At 40.4% G+C, this 14,742-nt stretch overlaps 1 protein-coding gene across 2 annotated transcripts in view; it reads right to left on the reverse strand.

Annotated features, from left to right (window-relative positions):
* Window positions 1-1,454: 1,454 nt before the first annotated feature.
* tafa5l (TAFA chemokine like family member 5, like) overlaps window positions 1,455-14,742 on the reverse strand; it is a 44,674-nt gene continuing 31,386 nt past the window's right edge. For both annotated transcript variants that reach the window (XM_026153223.1, XM_026153222.1), the window contains 2 exons: window positions 5,202-5,246; window positions 1,455-2,796 (listed from right to left, as the gene is read on the reverse strand). In XM_026153223.1, coding sequence (XP_026009008.1) covers window positions 5,223-5,246 — 24 coding nt within the window. In that variant the 3' untranslated portion in view covers window positions 1,455-2,796; window positions 5,202-5,222. The remainder of the gene's footprint in view (window positions 2,797-5,201; window positions 5,247-14,742) is intronic.

Below are 14,742 nucleotides of genomic sequence, written 5' to 3' on the forward strand. Positions count from 1 at the left end.
TCTATATACATTACAGCCATGTGTTGCCGGGAAAAAATCTGTCATAAAGATGATATACCGCCATAGAGAACCTTGTTGTTGCTTAGATGCTAGAAAGTGAAAGTAGTGGTCAAAAGGCACAGCTTTTACTTTGAAGGTCCCAAAAAGTTGTATGATAGTGCACTGAAAACCTCCTTGAGAATATTTTGGTTACAGATGTGGCCAACAAGAATTTGTATACAAAACACCAACTTGTCTGCAAACAGTTGCCAACTACTTGCGAAGTGGTAGGGAAATTATAAAAAGGGCACAACCTAGAAATGGACACCACGTGCTGTCAAACTTAGCAAGTTTTCGCATCCATGTCCGGAATCTTCCATGAAAACTATGGGCGACTGTAGCAACGTGCTATTAACCAAAGCAACCACAAGGAGGGTTTAGTGGTAATGCCCTCTGTGAATGATTTCACCAAGTGACAGCCAGCAACCTCTCAACAACAATACACATATTTGCCTAGCAACTGGAGGCTGTCAAGGGGTCGAAAACCAGTCGCTAGCCCTGTGTGACTGGGACCATACCAGGCTTACTTTGATGACATGTTCTAGCATAAATACTTGTCAGATTTGGACATTTTTCAGATGCAGAGGCAGAGGAGGTTTATGTATGTCCATCTGTTCTTATCTATCATTGAGTAAAATCCGTCAGTGTTACTGTCCTGCTTAGAGTCACTGCAGCAGCTCCTGCACTGACAGTGAGGCAAAACAAAGGGACAATTTACTTACGGTGAGTGCCAACCATAGAAGTGATAAATAAAGGCAGCATGAAATCAAAGAAATGGGATCAGGTGGAAATTGGTATTTTCTCACAACACAGAAGACTGTGTACTGACCTGGAAAACACACGCACACACACACACACACACCAAATGCACAGTCCACAGCTTCTGGGAGCAGATGCTCTCTTTATATCCTCAAATGCATACATTAAGATGGAGATGTACAGGGCTTTGTAGTACAAAGAAATGAAAAAAGGGGAGCAAGGAGCAGGCACATTAACCGGAACACCTGTACATTATAATGCAACCAACTGCAATCACCCCTAGTAAAGTATCACCGTGGCGATTATTACTTTTGCAAATGGCTTGGAGAGATGTTATTCATCTGCAGACCATAGCTCGATGTGTTTGGAATGTGTTTTATTTTTTATTTGTATTCTTTTGGAAAAATATTACTGGCGTTCACGTTATTGTGTCCACTTCTTCTGCTTCTCTCAGACTGATGCCTTTTGTGCTACTGCTCCTCTATAACTCCTTAGAGTAAGACCCATAGAACAAAAAATACATTAGTTGGATATATATATATATATCAATATGTATGTATGTACATAATTTTAAATATATCAAGCATTTCTTGGCAAATAGCACATCTGGCCAGCCAAAACATTTCATATCAAAATATAGTCGGTTTAGACAAGGATTCGGAAATACATTTAATCACACATAAATCGATTTTAATTACAGAATTTTAACTTATGTGACAATACTGTTTCAATTTCAGTTTCAATTATATTTTATCCCCAATATAAATATTTCTATGTACTAAAGAAAAGACAAGAAGGAAGAAAGGAAAAGGCGAACCCAGGATTAAAATGAGATCCAACATCTGTAAAATCCCAAATGCTTCCTTTTTGCCAGATGGTGAGCTCTGGTCTGGGCGTGTCCCAAAAATATACAAGAGTATGAATAATGCATCGGATATGACTTATTTCACAGTGTATCTCTGGATGTTCCTACCCACTCACGCATACAGAAAAACATACACACACAAGCACACGTGTACTCACATATTCACACACGGACAGATGCAAACATGCACCCACACCCTTGTGCCCACGCACACATACACACACACACAGTATAGATCATTAAAACAAGCCAGGGGTCCACATCTGCTAAATGCTCCCAGTTGTGTGTACAAGATGTTCATTGACAAAAACTACTTTTCTAGTCTATGTTGGCACCACATAAAAAAAAACCAAACAACATAAGGTATAAGCTAAGTCATCCAAAATGTCCACATTTCACCATCACGATCTCCATTCAGTGAGCAAAGACAGTCAACTCATCTGTCATCTCTTGTGTGACTTTCATGCTATTTCATAATATCCGTCCCGTTATGTGTATGCAGAGACATTGGCGGCTATGGCCTTGTAAAAATCTCACCCGGCCAAATGAGAGAAAGGTGTTAAAAGCTAGAATCCAACGGACAATATGGCCTGCCTCAACCTCTGTAAAGTCACGACTCAAGCAATGAACTGTCATTAAAGAAACTTGGCTGGAATATAACCTTGGAATGCTTCATGGCGGCGACTGTAAAGAAGATGAAGGGGCTGACTTTTGAAAGGCCTTGTGACAAGTCTAAATCAAGCCACAAAGGTATAAAAAGAATCTTCAAGGAGCTGTCCCCTGCAGATTGGGCAGTGGCAGACAAAAAGACAAAAAAAAAAGGCCTTCAGTGAATTTTCCACTGGTTGTTCTGGGGTTTCTCATAGGGATTTTGTTCCATGATTAGCCCATGAAGTTGGGTGTGATGAACGTTCAATGCTGATGTTGTTACCATGCGGCCCTCGTGGAGTTTTCAGATGTTTCAGGTCTCTCACTGCGGTGACTGGAGATGTTATGGGTTATTTTATCTTTTATTTTTTATTATTGAAGGTCAGAGCCGATGTAAGTTTTGGGAGCCTCATTGGTGAACGGACAAAATATCTTGGGTGTAATGACTGGCCTCGGTTTCTTTAGCAACATAGATGTCAATGAACCTGCAGCAGAAGAAAGAAAGACAAAGACAAACGTGAGACACTAACTGTGAAGTTAGATCGTTTCAGACATGCGCCTTGTTATGCAAATGTGCAGACGATTTTCTGTGTTGTGTAGCCTTTTGAATTTTATGTCAAATTCCAACATTTTCCATGAACCTAATGCTATCGCATTAACAGCAGCAGCACAAAGCAGCCTTTATTGTCACTTTTGCCTGCTTGTGAAAAATTAACTTTTACTTTAGTAATCTAAATTAATTAGCAGATCCCTAGTGTAGTAGTTTACACACTTGCCTAACAAGCAAAAGATCCCCGGTTTAATCCCGGGAGGAGACACAAATCCCTTTGGGGTTGTGTCAGTAAGGACATCCAGTGTAAAAATCTGCCAAATCAAACATGTGGAGCTACCTGCTGTGGTGACCCCTTGCGAATTAAGGGAGCAAGTCAAAAGCAGCTTTAATTAGATTATGGTTCCTGTGCACAGAGGAAAAGAAATAAACGTAGTCTTGTTTTTAATCATGTAACAACTAAATTAGCGTTTTCACTTCAGTAAAAAAAGAAAAAGAAAATGTGCCCTGATTTTTTTTTAGGGCATTCACTGCCTAACTGTGAGTATCAGAAACGCCTTTTCTTGGTGTCACATTTTTGTCAGGGCCAAACTGCAGTCCTCATTATTTTTTTAATCAAAAACAAAACCAGTTTAGTTAACAACAAAAACAGCCAATATACAGATTCAAAGGTGTTAAAGGAAAAAAAACTGCAAGACCAGCACCACCACCCACCCACCGACTTCCCTCCTTCCACTTTAATTTTCATATTTTATCCATGTCAGCTCCAGAAAAACACTTTACATACAGAATATGAGCCAATTATGAATTTAACGAGAGACTCAAATTAAGGTCTTGTCATTCTTTGCCTGTGCATTGTCTGACATTATGAAAACAGGCATCAGGACTCTGCGTTAGGCACACTTCAACATTTGTTTTGTTAATTCCATCAAATAAATGACAAATTTAATGAGGAATGTATTAATAGAACGTCCCTCACACTCAACGGTAACTGATTTATGCTTTGACATCCATCACCATTGAAGCCTGTGAGGGAACAGGAAACACCTTTTTTCCTGAATATAGTTACCTCTTTTCTTTTCTTTTGAAATCACTATTGCTTCCAGTGAATAAACACAGCACTGGTGTGACTCCACAGTTAATTATGCCACGTCTAAAAGGTAAAAAAAAAATCTAATTATATGAGTTATGTGAAGAAATGGGTTCATATGTCATATATTCTTTTCTAGGTGGAATACGTTTCACCTGCGGTGAAATTCTGCAGTTAATGGCTTAATTTAGCCAATCATTTGATCAAAAAAACCATTTGAATGATAATAGAATTCTGCCATGAATATGTTATATGGATGAATCCATAAATGTTAATACATAAATGATTCAGGGTGACAGTGGACAAATGTGACACCCCAGGACTGACCACATAAATCATTCAGACACTTAAATATGAGTTGGCAAATCCACACAGAATTGCACAAATTCCCAGGGCTGGCAGATAAATATTTATGACGCCCCCAATTCCCCCCTTTCTCCCCGTCTTTGGTAATTGTGCGTGATTCATTTTGTTTTCTCAGTGGAAGAAGGAAAATCAATCTTAGAATATTGGCTATGAGACACACGGCACGCAGATTCCAAATGCCTGTTTTGTTTTGGGGGGTTTTTCTGTAGAATATAAAAGGTTCAGATATATTCAGTCAAGTTCTCCGATGAAGATTTCAGTTTAGTCGTTACTTCATTTCCGGAGGGAAGTTTCTGGATGTGAAGTAAACCTGAGTCAGGCTAACTTGCTACCCACTCCAGTTTACTTGCTGACTTTAAAACAAGTGGTACTGATTTAGAGGGATTTAAAGTATAATTCTTTTCTTTCTGTTTTTTGAATCTATTGTGAAATCTTTTGTAGCTTTCCTCTTGGTTACTAAAAACATTCTTCCATGTAGACATGCTTTCGATATATGTCCTGAGAGAAAACTGAACTTGAACTTGAACCTTGAAGTAGCCGCTCCCTTTGATGTAGCCACAGAGGGGCTCTTTACTTTCAGTTCTTATGCATTTCAAAAAACTGCCAATAACTCATTGCATTGTTACATCAAAGTGACTCAGAAATTGTCCCAGACCTGGACCTTTATTCAAGCTCGCCATTGAACACATACCTGGAAAATACACTATGAAATGCATTCGAGGCAGGGCCTCTCTTATTTGCTGCTTCTTTTCAAAGTTAGTATTTGTGCTTTCTACAAGATCCAACAATCAAAACATCCTTGGTTTCTTCAAATGAACTGGAAACAGGGTTATGCACTCAGCATGCAAATTATGCAAAATAGCAGATAATCACAAAACTCATACTTGCTGTTTTTCCTCTGCATCCTACGACGGCTCCTTGGGCAAAGGCTGGAAAAGAAGAAGCAGAAGGTCACTAAGGAAGAGAGGGCCGGCCTTCATTTTATTCAGTTTTCCCTCAGCTTACTGGCCTTAGACGCAGAGCAGCATATGTCCATTTAAAAGCACAGATGGCACATCTTCCAATTATATCTAAGGCGAGACGAAGGAAGCTGAAGGTTATTTTGTTCTCTACCAGATTTTATGACCTCCGAGGACACTGCTTCTCCCCTCAACCAGAAAATACGATCAAGTAATGGCCAACGCATCATCTGCATTAAAGAGCAGAGGACCTCTCTTTTCTTCCATCAGTGGCGTCACACTTTTTTTTTCATCACATTAGCTGTGAGGCAGGGTGATAAACAGTGTTCCACTTTATTTCTTTGTGAACGGAACTTCTTGCCGCCCACATTCATCTCAAGGAGGACACGACAACATGCTGTTTTCCCCTCGACCATAGGAGAGATACAGCTTCCTCGCTTTCTTAATATTGGTGAATGAGCCACTTTTGTGCAGATAATGACTCGGCTAATCATAATCAGAAAGCTAATGGTCTGTTTAGCCAATCAGAGGAGCTAAGGCGAGACGGCTGTCTGGGCTGTGCATTGGCATTCCCAGCAGCCGCTGCTTTCCCTTCGGCTGTGCCAGGCTCGCAGCACTAAGGCAGACTTGGTATTCCGCTGCCTGCTCGGCCGGCCCTTCTGTGATCTGTCTCTCTGTCTGTCTGACCAGCCGACTGGCCCCCGCGCTGTCGAAGAAATTCAGTCCTCTGAAGAGGCGCTGATCCATCACACCTCTCCAGCAGCATGTCATCTAAATGCTAAGTACTTCCACTGCATCTTTAAATCAAAACAAGAAAAGAAATGAGCACGGGAGGTGAGCGCTTGGAGGGGATAAAAGCTTATAAGGGCACAATAGAATCTACCAAGCAAACCCTTAGCTTTTTGATTACATTCATTTTCAAAGGAGAGGAAATGTGGGAGGGGAGAAACTGAGTGAATAAGCATGAGAGACCCTGTTATACTTTTAAATGTTCAAGGAATACAGAGAAGGCATGGTTTTTGCCCCTAAACAGTCCCTCAAAGAATATAATTTTGTTGTTTTAGTCCACTTCAAACATCATCATATATGTGCCCGAGCCACTCCCGCAATAAGGACTCCCTCCCGCTCCCCCATCTCCCCGTCTGAGCCCAAGTCTTTGCTATCGATTGGAGCGATTCCTGAAGTCAGGGCAAGTGCTGAGGCGGCAGAAGCGGCCGACACTATTAACTGCTCCTACTAATTAAAAGGGTAACAAGGTGAGTTTGGCCCCGCGGGACAACTGTGCAAGAGACGGAGCCGGCTGTTGGCCCGCCATGCACACCGGTAAACAGTGCTTAGCGCCTATGGTGTTTACAAGACAGAAATCCAAGGACATCGAAGACATATTCATCTCCCGCCGGCACAAGGGATGGGGGGAGATTTACAGATAAAGAGTGAGAGAGAGAGAGTATGCGCACTAACAAGCGCTTTGCTAATTGCTTATATTGCGGTGAAATTGAAACATTTGGACCTCGTCTCTGAGCTCGGGGTGCCCTCGTTTCATCATCACTTGTAAACACTGAGCACTGTGCATAAATGATAAAGTTTCCCAGTTCAAATGAGGTGTGCAGCACGGATCTTTGAGAGGGTGCCAGTGGAGACTGGCAACAAAAAAATAATAATATTAAGGGATTCAATTAACGTCGTTCCTTATCATCAACACAACATATTTTAGGATCAAAGTATTTTTGAGATACAGTATGCCTCGCATTACCCAAAATAAAATCATCAGCCAAGGTAGTATTGCAACTCACAGAAACCTCTGTAGCTGAGACGAAAAGCCACTGCAGGCACAGCAGACGGCTTGTTTGCTCAGTGCTCAAGGGGAAACAATGCAGAGGCTGCATATTTGGTGGCACTTCGAGCTGCAAAATTGTCACCAACAGCACAGCGTGTCATTGTAGAGAGAGGTGCTATGCTGCGCCATCACTGCAGTAAGTAAGAATCTTTCCCTAGGGGTCTCTCCTAACAAGTGGACTCCTGCACAGGACTTAGCTGGGTTCATCAACCGGAGCCTCAGAAAGGTCCCAGTCATAACAATTCACTGGAGCTTCTGCTGTTATTAGCCATAGCCAGAGCTTACTGAAGAACCTGGGTGGATGGTTCACACTCACCGTGTGAGCCTGATGTACTGAAGCATCAGAGCATCACACCCAGAGCTGCCTCAGAGGAAAAAACCTGATTAGTTTCCAAGCAGCATGTTCTGTTTGTTGCTTTATTTCTGACGTGCCATCTGCAGAAAAAAACCCCTCTATTTTTCAAATCTTCTAATTAAGTTTTGCTCTTTAAAGCAGGATTTAATGAATTCATACAAAGCAAGCTATAGCCACAAAATTGGCATGATCCGGAAGACTTGAACCATGTGGCATACACAAACACTACAGAGAACACAGATTCATGTATTCACTTATGAAAATGTTAAATAAATGAAAACAAATTCAGAATTCATGTTCAGTGCAAAGTAGAACACAAATCAAGCGTATTTTAACAGCCTGTGTATTGATTTTGATGCTGTAAAGAAATTCATGAGGCCCCCAGAGAAAGATGATAAGACACATTTAAAGTTTCAAATGCTTTGCAAAGAGGCCAGCTGGAATACAAAGTCTTTACCATCAGCTAAAACTTCACTAAGCCATTATATTGTGCTTTATATTAAAGTATTAACTGCAAGACTGAGTACATATACTGGTGAAAAAGTGTCAAAAATAAAAACGATATATTATATAGGTAGATGGTGCTGCATGCATTAATTACAATTAAAAACATATTAACAAATGTACTTGAAAAACAATGTTCTGGGCTACTAAATCAGCATTTGAGTAATTGTATTTGCTTTCTACCACTGGAAACAGGCCTGGGGTTTGTTTTGAGGATGACTACAGCATTTTAAATTAGATAGAAATGTTAGCTTGTAGCCGGGTGCATCATGGGGCTGCAGCACTGAACAATTTATTAAAAATACATACACTAAAGATCCAAAGGGCTCAAAAACATCCTAGCTTTGAAACGGGATGCTGCTGAGCCTGCATGTCCGGTCTACGCGAGAGCTTTTCTGCATCACTGTTACAAAAAAAACCCGTGTTGGTGCCCTTTGGCTTTGACAAATTTACACCAGACAAAACTCTGGAGGCAGGCAGAGTGCAGGCTAAAACACAAATGGCAGTTCAAAGCTTGCCAATGACAGAACTTCAAATAGGGGAGCCGGGTACAGTGTGCTGAAAGTGACAGCAGAAGGGACCGCATTCACTCTGGACTGGAAAGAGAAGGGGGCAACATGCGCCTGGCAAAGTCAAACTGACAAAAGAACTCTTTAATAGATAATGGCAGTACCAGAGGAGGCAAAAACAAAAACACAATGTGTTACTTTATTATAGCATGTAAATGAATACCACAGGAAACACTATAAACTGAGAATGTGATCATGAAGCGTCCTGCAGAATTCCTGCACAATAACACAACACCTATGATAACACAAATGGAAAAGGAAATGGAATGGTGGGAATATATTAGCTGTTTCTCTGTTTTCTGAACATCTCTATCAATCTAGCCTATTTCAATACATTTTCGGCATCTCTCCCCATGCTATCTGCTCAAGACTGATGATCGTGCCACAGCGTGTGACAAACAGATGAGGAGAAACCAAAGAAGCACATTTTTCTTTTCCGCTTGATAAATAGAAGATCTGCAAATGAAACTGAAATAAATAGTATATTTGCTTATCAAGTGTAACCTCTGTGTACTATGCATTTGCTCGGCAGGGGCACCCGAGCGTTCGAACATCAGTCATTTTATAAATGTACATCCAAAGGCAAAGCAGCCCAGCTACAGTGTGTTATCCCCGATGATCCAGAGAGGGCCTGTCAGATACAATATGACAGGAGTACCGTCAATTCACAAGCAGAAATGGGTACGAAAGCCTGGAGGTGGGCCAGTAAAACATAAAAGCTAGACCCCATGCTCTTTTGTCTGATGTATGTATCAAAGAAACAACGGCGGCATGTTCCTGTCATTCGATTATGAGTGAATTAAAAAGAACAGTTTTAGTAAATTACAGATTTCTTGTGGCAGACAGCAGTACTACTACAAAAGCAGTGAAATTTAAACCCTGTTTCATTCAAGCGAGCACACTAGAATTTATTTCAACAGTTTGTTTTTGCATTATTGTTGGAATTTTACTTGCTGCTGCACAGAAATTAAATAATTTCGGCACTGAATGAGACTGAAAGCCAGCAGAGCAATGAAGGACATGGTGCACAGCATGCATATCTAATATCTGCAAATGTTCCAGGCCTGGTTTTTCAGTGCAGTTTGAAAATGCAAACATTTTTCTAATGACAACCAGTTTTGATTTTCTGAATCATTATTTTCTTTCTGTAATAGACCCGAGACCATTTCCTCTTATTGGAAGAACATTTTACTGTATGTTTCCTTCTGAGCCTTTGGCGCAAGCAGTTGCTATTACAAAAATAACCTACTTTACTTCTCTTATTATGCATTTTATTTGGGCTAAACTAATGCTGCTGGTCACAGTGCTACAGCACCTAATCAAAGAGATTCCATCATCACAACCACCTTTATCTAAAGATGGTGCCCCACTGAGAGTGAGTCGGTTTGAACAGATTCCAGAGGCGACAAAGAAGAAAACAAAAAAGAAATAATTTACATATCCTAAAAAAATACAGTGAAATCATATAAAATACAAGTGCAAAGTTATATGCTAATGAAACTGCAAGTAAAACTAAACCAACACTGAAGGACCTCTTGAAATAGAGCTTTTATTCTCAGTAGGGCTAGTTGTTTTGATAAAGATTTTATAGCAACTAAAGCGATTATAAAGAGTTCTTATAAAAATGTAATTACATGTACAGATGAAAGACAGGCGGCTAATTTGAGCCTTCAGCACAGCAGCCAGCTCTGCAGCATTTACTTTACTTTTGAAAACGACTTTACCGAGTATTATGGCGTAATGCAGCTTGTGTGTTTGACACATATATACTCCTTTTTTTCTACAGAGACAGCACTTCACTATAATATATCAAAACAGCCACTGTTTTTGGTTTGTTCTTGTTCTTATTCTTTGTGTTATTATTGCTTCAGAGACAGCTATGACATTTTTAAAGAAGGCTACACTTAAATGACTGTGAAAACGTCTTGTATCTATCTTGGTTTATTAATTATTTTAAAAAAGAAAAAATGCTTCTATGTTCTTCTTACTGTGAATCCTATCAAGACCAAGAGACATCAAGGTGTTGGGACATCTCTCAGTACTTCCTGACCTTCACACTTTGTCTGTAACACCTAGTCGTTGCCTCCAACTGAAGACAGAAATCTCAGCTCAGCTCATAACTGCGCAGCCACATTGAATATCACTGTAATTTTAGGAACCTCATACCCTAAAACAGGATAGTGTGACAGTGTATGATCAAGTGAATAAGTAATCACTCAGCCGTAGAGACCATATGACAACCATCAGTTGAGAGGGAAAAAATGAGTAATCCTCAACTAGAAAATCTCGAAATGTTCAAATGCGTGGCTTGCTAGCAGATAGCAGTTTGCACGGAACATGCCACCTTGTCTGCAAATAGTAAACAGCTGCTCTCTGAGCATTAGTAAAATTGTGAAAAACAAGATGCAAAGCAGAAATAGACTGCAAAGCAGCTTTGAGGCACAGCTTTTACTGTGAAGGAGAAATGTTCTCTGTTATCATATGAGTTGGTGTCTATCATGCAAACTACAAGCAACCGCTCTAATCTCCAAGCAAGCAAATCAATGATAAGGAGATTCTTGCTATAGCATGAACAGGTCGAAAATCGGTCAGACATTTTTCCCTCATGTCCAGTATGGTAGTCAAAGGAGTCCAATATGGTAGGCTAATTAGCTAACTGAAACTAGTTAGCTAAATATGCTGGAAGCATGCTCACCAAACTTTCAACTGCTCAGCAAGTCATGTTAGCCCGTATGCTAGAAAATACATTCAGTCCAGTGGTTTAGACTAGTTGAGGGGAAAGCTTGAAGCTAGCTACATGTAGCAGCTTACTTGTAACCTACCTGCTAATTGCATAACTTGGATACTACTCTCAGTTTTGGTGATCTATGAGCATTTCTGGCTGTGGTGTATGACAAGCTGACTTAAAATAAAACACACTCTCTCTCACACAGTGCCCATAGAAAAAGTGTGTTATAACTGTATCATAATAATTCTGGGACAAGAATGAGGGTCTGTGGCACAGGAGAATGATATTTATCTGACTTTAGCTCCACCTGTTATTAGGATAATTCATTTTTGGTGGTTATCGTGAGATTTATCATGTATATCATGTTCTACCTGTAGGGTTGAGATAATACCACCTGCTTCTCATGTTATTTGAATAATTAAGTGTTATAAATGAAATCAAACACACTCGGTAGAATTATATTCACTGGAAAGGTGAAACAATGACTGCAGTGTTAGTTTTCACCAGCTGTTTGGAAAAATAGAACACCATTTGAGATAGATGACATGCTTTGACATTTTTTGGCAGTGCACCTGAGGCTCAGTTGTACTGTTTTTTTGTTGTTCCTATTTGGACACAACATCCTTTTCTAGCCTCTTACACTAATGATTCCAAGCCATACAGAGAACTGTCATCTCTACCGCAGGTCTCCAACCTCACCAACTAATCAACAATTTATTTCAAGAAGCTGCAGAGAAATAGTTGTGTCCCTGACAGAGCCTGGGAGTGTGTTGGGCTGCCTTTGAGAAGCAAACTCATTAGAAGTCTGTCTCTGGTCAGATGGGCTGCCAGCACAGCAGTGACCATGGCGACACGTGACTTGGCTGCCTGGTCCTTTGTCGTAGACACTGAAGCCTTTATAACTGAGGTGCTAGCAAGTGTTACATAACGACACTGTGGAACTACATCATCTGTCCATGTAATTTTCTCACTTCTTATGAAAGAAGTGAGAATTTCATAACTCCTTCATAACTGGACGGGAACATTTGAACTGACACAGTGCCAAAAATCTAGTTTTATCTGTTTGTTTTGCCCTTTGGTGTCATATTTGGAATGTTTTCTAGCCAAACACCTGTTTTTCTTTGCTCTATTTCTCATAAAGGCACACCTTTTACTTATTCCTTCCTGTACAAATCAAGATTTTTGTGTCATGGCATCCTTTCAAAAAGCCGGCAATGCTAACTGGCTATGATGTCTTTATGTTTACAGCAACACTGGCAGGACTACACAGACTGCGCTGGCTTTTTTTTTTTTTTTACCATGGCTGATGCTGGAACAAAGAGCACATAGCTGGAGGAGGGCCACCAGAGCAGAAAAAAAGAGAAAATGCTAAAAAAAAAAACATGCAAGCTTCTCTGACCTACTGGGTCACTCAGTGTGTGTACGTCTGTGCGTATCCTGTTCATTTTGTAACCCTCCTCATTTTGCCAAAAAATGCCCAACTACGACTGGTCGAATCCCCTCCAGGCCACACACTAGCCCAGCAATGGCATTTGTTGTGTGGGTGTATGAAGATTTTTGGGGTATTTTTTCCCCACCAACCATCGAGTTATTGTCTGTGGGTCGAAATGCGCACGAGTCTGCAGTCTGACTATGATCAAATCAGGATTTCAAGTACTTACATTTCATACTTTAAGCTCCCGCTAGCCTGTGAAGTAACAATATTCAGGAAAATAGTCCTATCTTTTTTTTTCCGCACTGAAGAAGCATTTCTGATATGCAGAATTTCAATTTGAGCCCATCACTTTGCAAACACAAAGCATTAGCAAAGGCTGATATTAGAGCTCAGTAGTGCTCTCAACAGAGCTCTCGCCAAGCAGAGAGCAAGTGATGCAATCTCACAAGCCTCTCACTTGCCTAAAAGGAGTAAAACTAATTTCACTGTCCTAAATTCTCCCTGGCTGTCTTGTCAATTTTCCACCTTATGAACATTTCCAGCTTCCGTTCAATAGCACAGACCCCGGCATGCAACTGTGCTCTTGTGTAACCCCGCAATTTAAATCCACCCCCCCCCCCCCCGTGTCCCCGTCAAGTGTATGAAACCAACCTCATAACACCACACCCCAGCCCTCCTGAATTGCGCTTTCCACCTTGGAGAATATCATATGTAGACCTTTCAGCAGCTCACTAGTGAAGACAAATTGCAAGCTTGTTTGGAGGGGCCTCTAGAGAGTGATTCATATTAATGGCTAGCTGGCAGTGGAGAGCGGGCTGCATATGCAAACTCCATTAGCAGGTTAGGCTGGAGTGTGTGACCTGGCAGTGCCACCATGAGCTGCACTCACAAGAGGGCGGGCGGTAAGGAGGAGGCTGAGGTGATGGGAGGTGGTTGTGTTTATAAAGAGCTGCAGGTGCAGTGACATGTGTCTAATATGGGAGTGTCTATATATTGCAGTAAAACTGACAAATCACTTAATTAATGTGTGTTACAATAGTTAGACTTTTTTTTAAGGTTTTATTATACCTGTGACGCTGACACTGCAACTCCAAAAAATGCATCACGTACAGTCAGCATATAAAAGTGCAATAATTTTTTAATTAAAGTCGACAGTCTACACTGCTGAAGCAAACAAAGAGTTTCTCAAGGCAAAGAAATTTTCCATGACAGCATCAGCCACCTGATCTCAACCCAACGGAGCACGTTTTTCAGTTACTGAAGGTAAAAAGACGCACAATCAAGCAGCAACAGCAGCTACATAAAGACCTGGCAGGTTATCACAAGGGAGGAAACACTCCATGGGCTTTAGACATCAGTCAGTCATTGCCTGCAAACAATCTTTATATTTTTTTTGTTTGTCCAGTTTCTTTTGAGACTTTGAAAATGGCTAGGTGGCTGGCAGGGTGTATTTAAAATGGCTGTTAATGGTTCTTAACGGTTAATGTAATACTTTTGTTAAACCCCTTGAATTAAAGCTTTTAAGCTGAAAGCCACTGTGTGTGTACAGCCGCAAAATTCCTGTCATCCAGGCACTGTATATGGAGCATTAGTGCACAGATTTGTGTATTTTCTTTTATATAAAAAGGTTCTTTCAACATTATCATTATTATTAATAATAAATAATTATATAATGCATGAGGATATACACATATATATATTCTCTTTAGATACTGTATTTGAGGTAAAGAACAAAGACCTCAACAACTAATGAAACATACTAACATTTTTAACATCTAGTTGCCCCAAAAATGTCAAGTATTGAAAGTAGGGAAGGCCATGGGGTTGTTAAAATAAAAAGAGTTTATCCTCATGGGAGCACTAGTGTGCAGCATCAAATTAACGGCAATTTGCCTGTTTGATTAGATTTCTGGTATGCAGAGTTTGTATTTTGGCCTGAGGGTGGCTCATGTCCAGAATAGATTATAAATTTTATTATCTACATTCGGGCCTGATATTTGAACTAGAGGAAAGGTCACCGCGTACACATACACGCACA

This window comes from Astatotilapia calliptera, chromosome 20, assembly GCF_900246225.1.
Source record: "Astatotilapia calliptera chromosome 20, fAstCal1.2, whole genome shotgun sequence".
Classification (NCBI taxonomy): Eukaryota; Metazoa; Chordata; class Actinopteri; order Cichliformes; family Cichlidae; genus Astatotilapia; species Astatotilapia calliptera.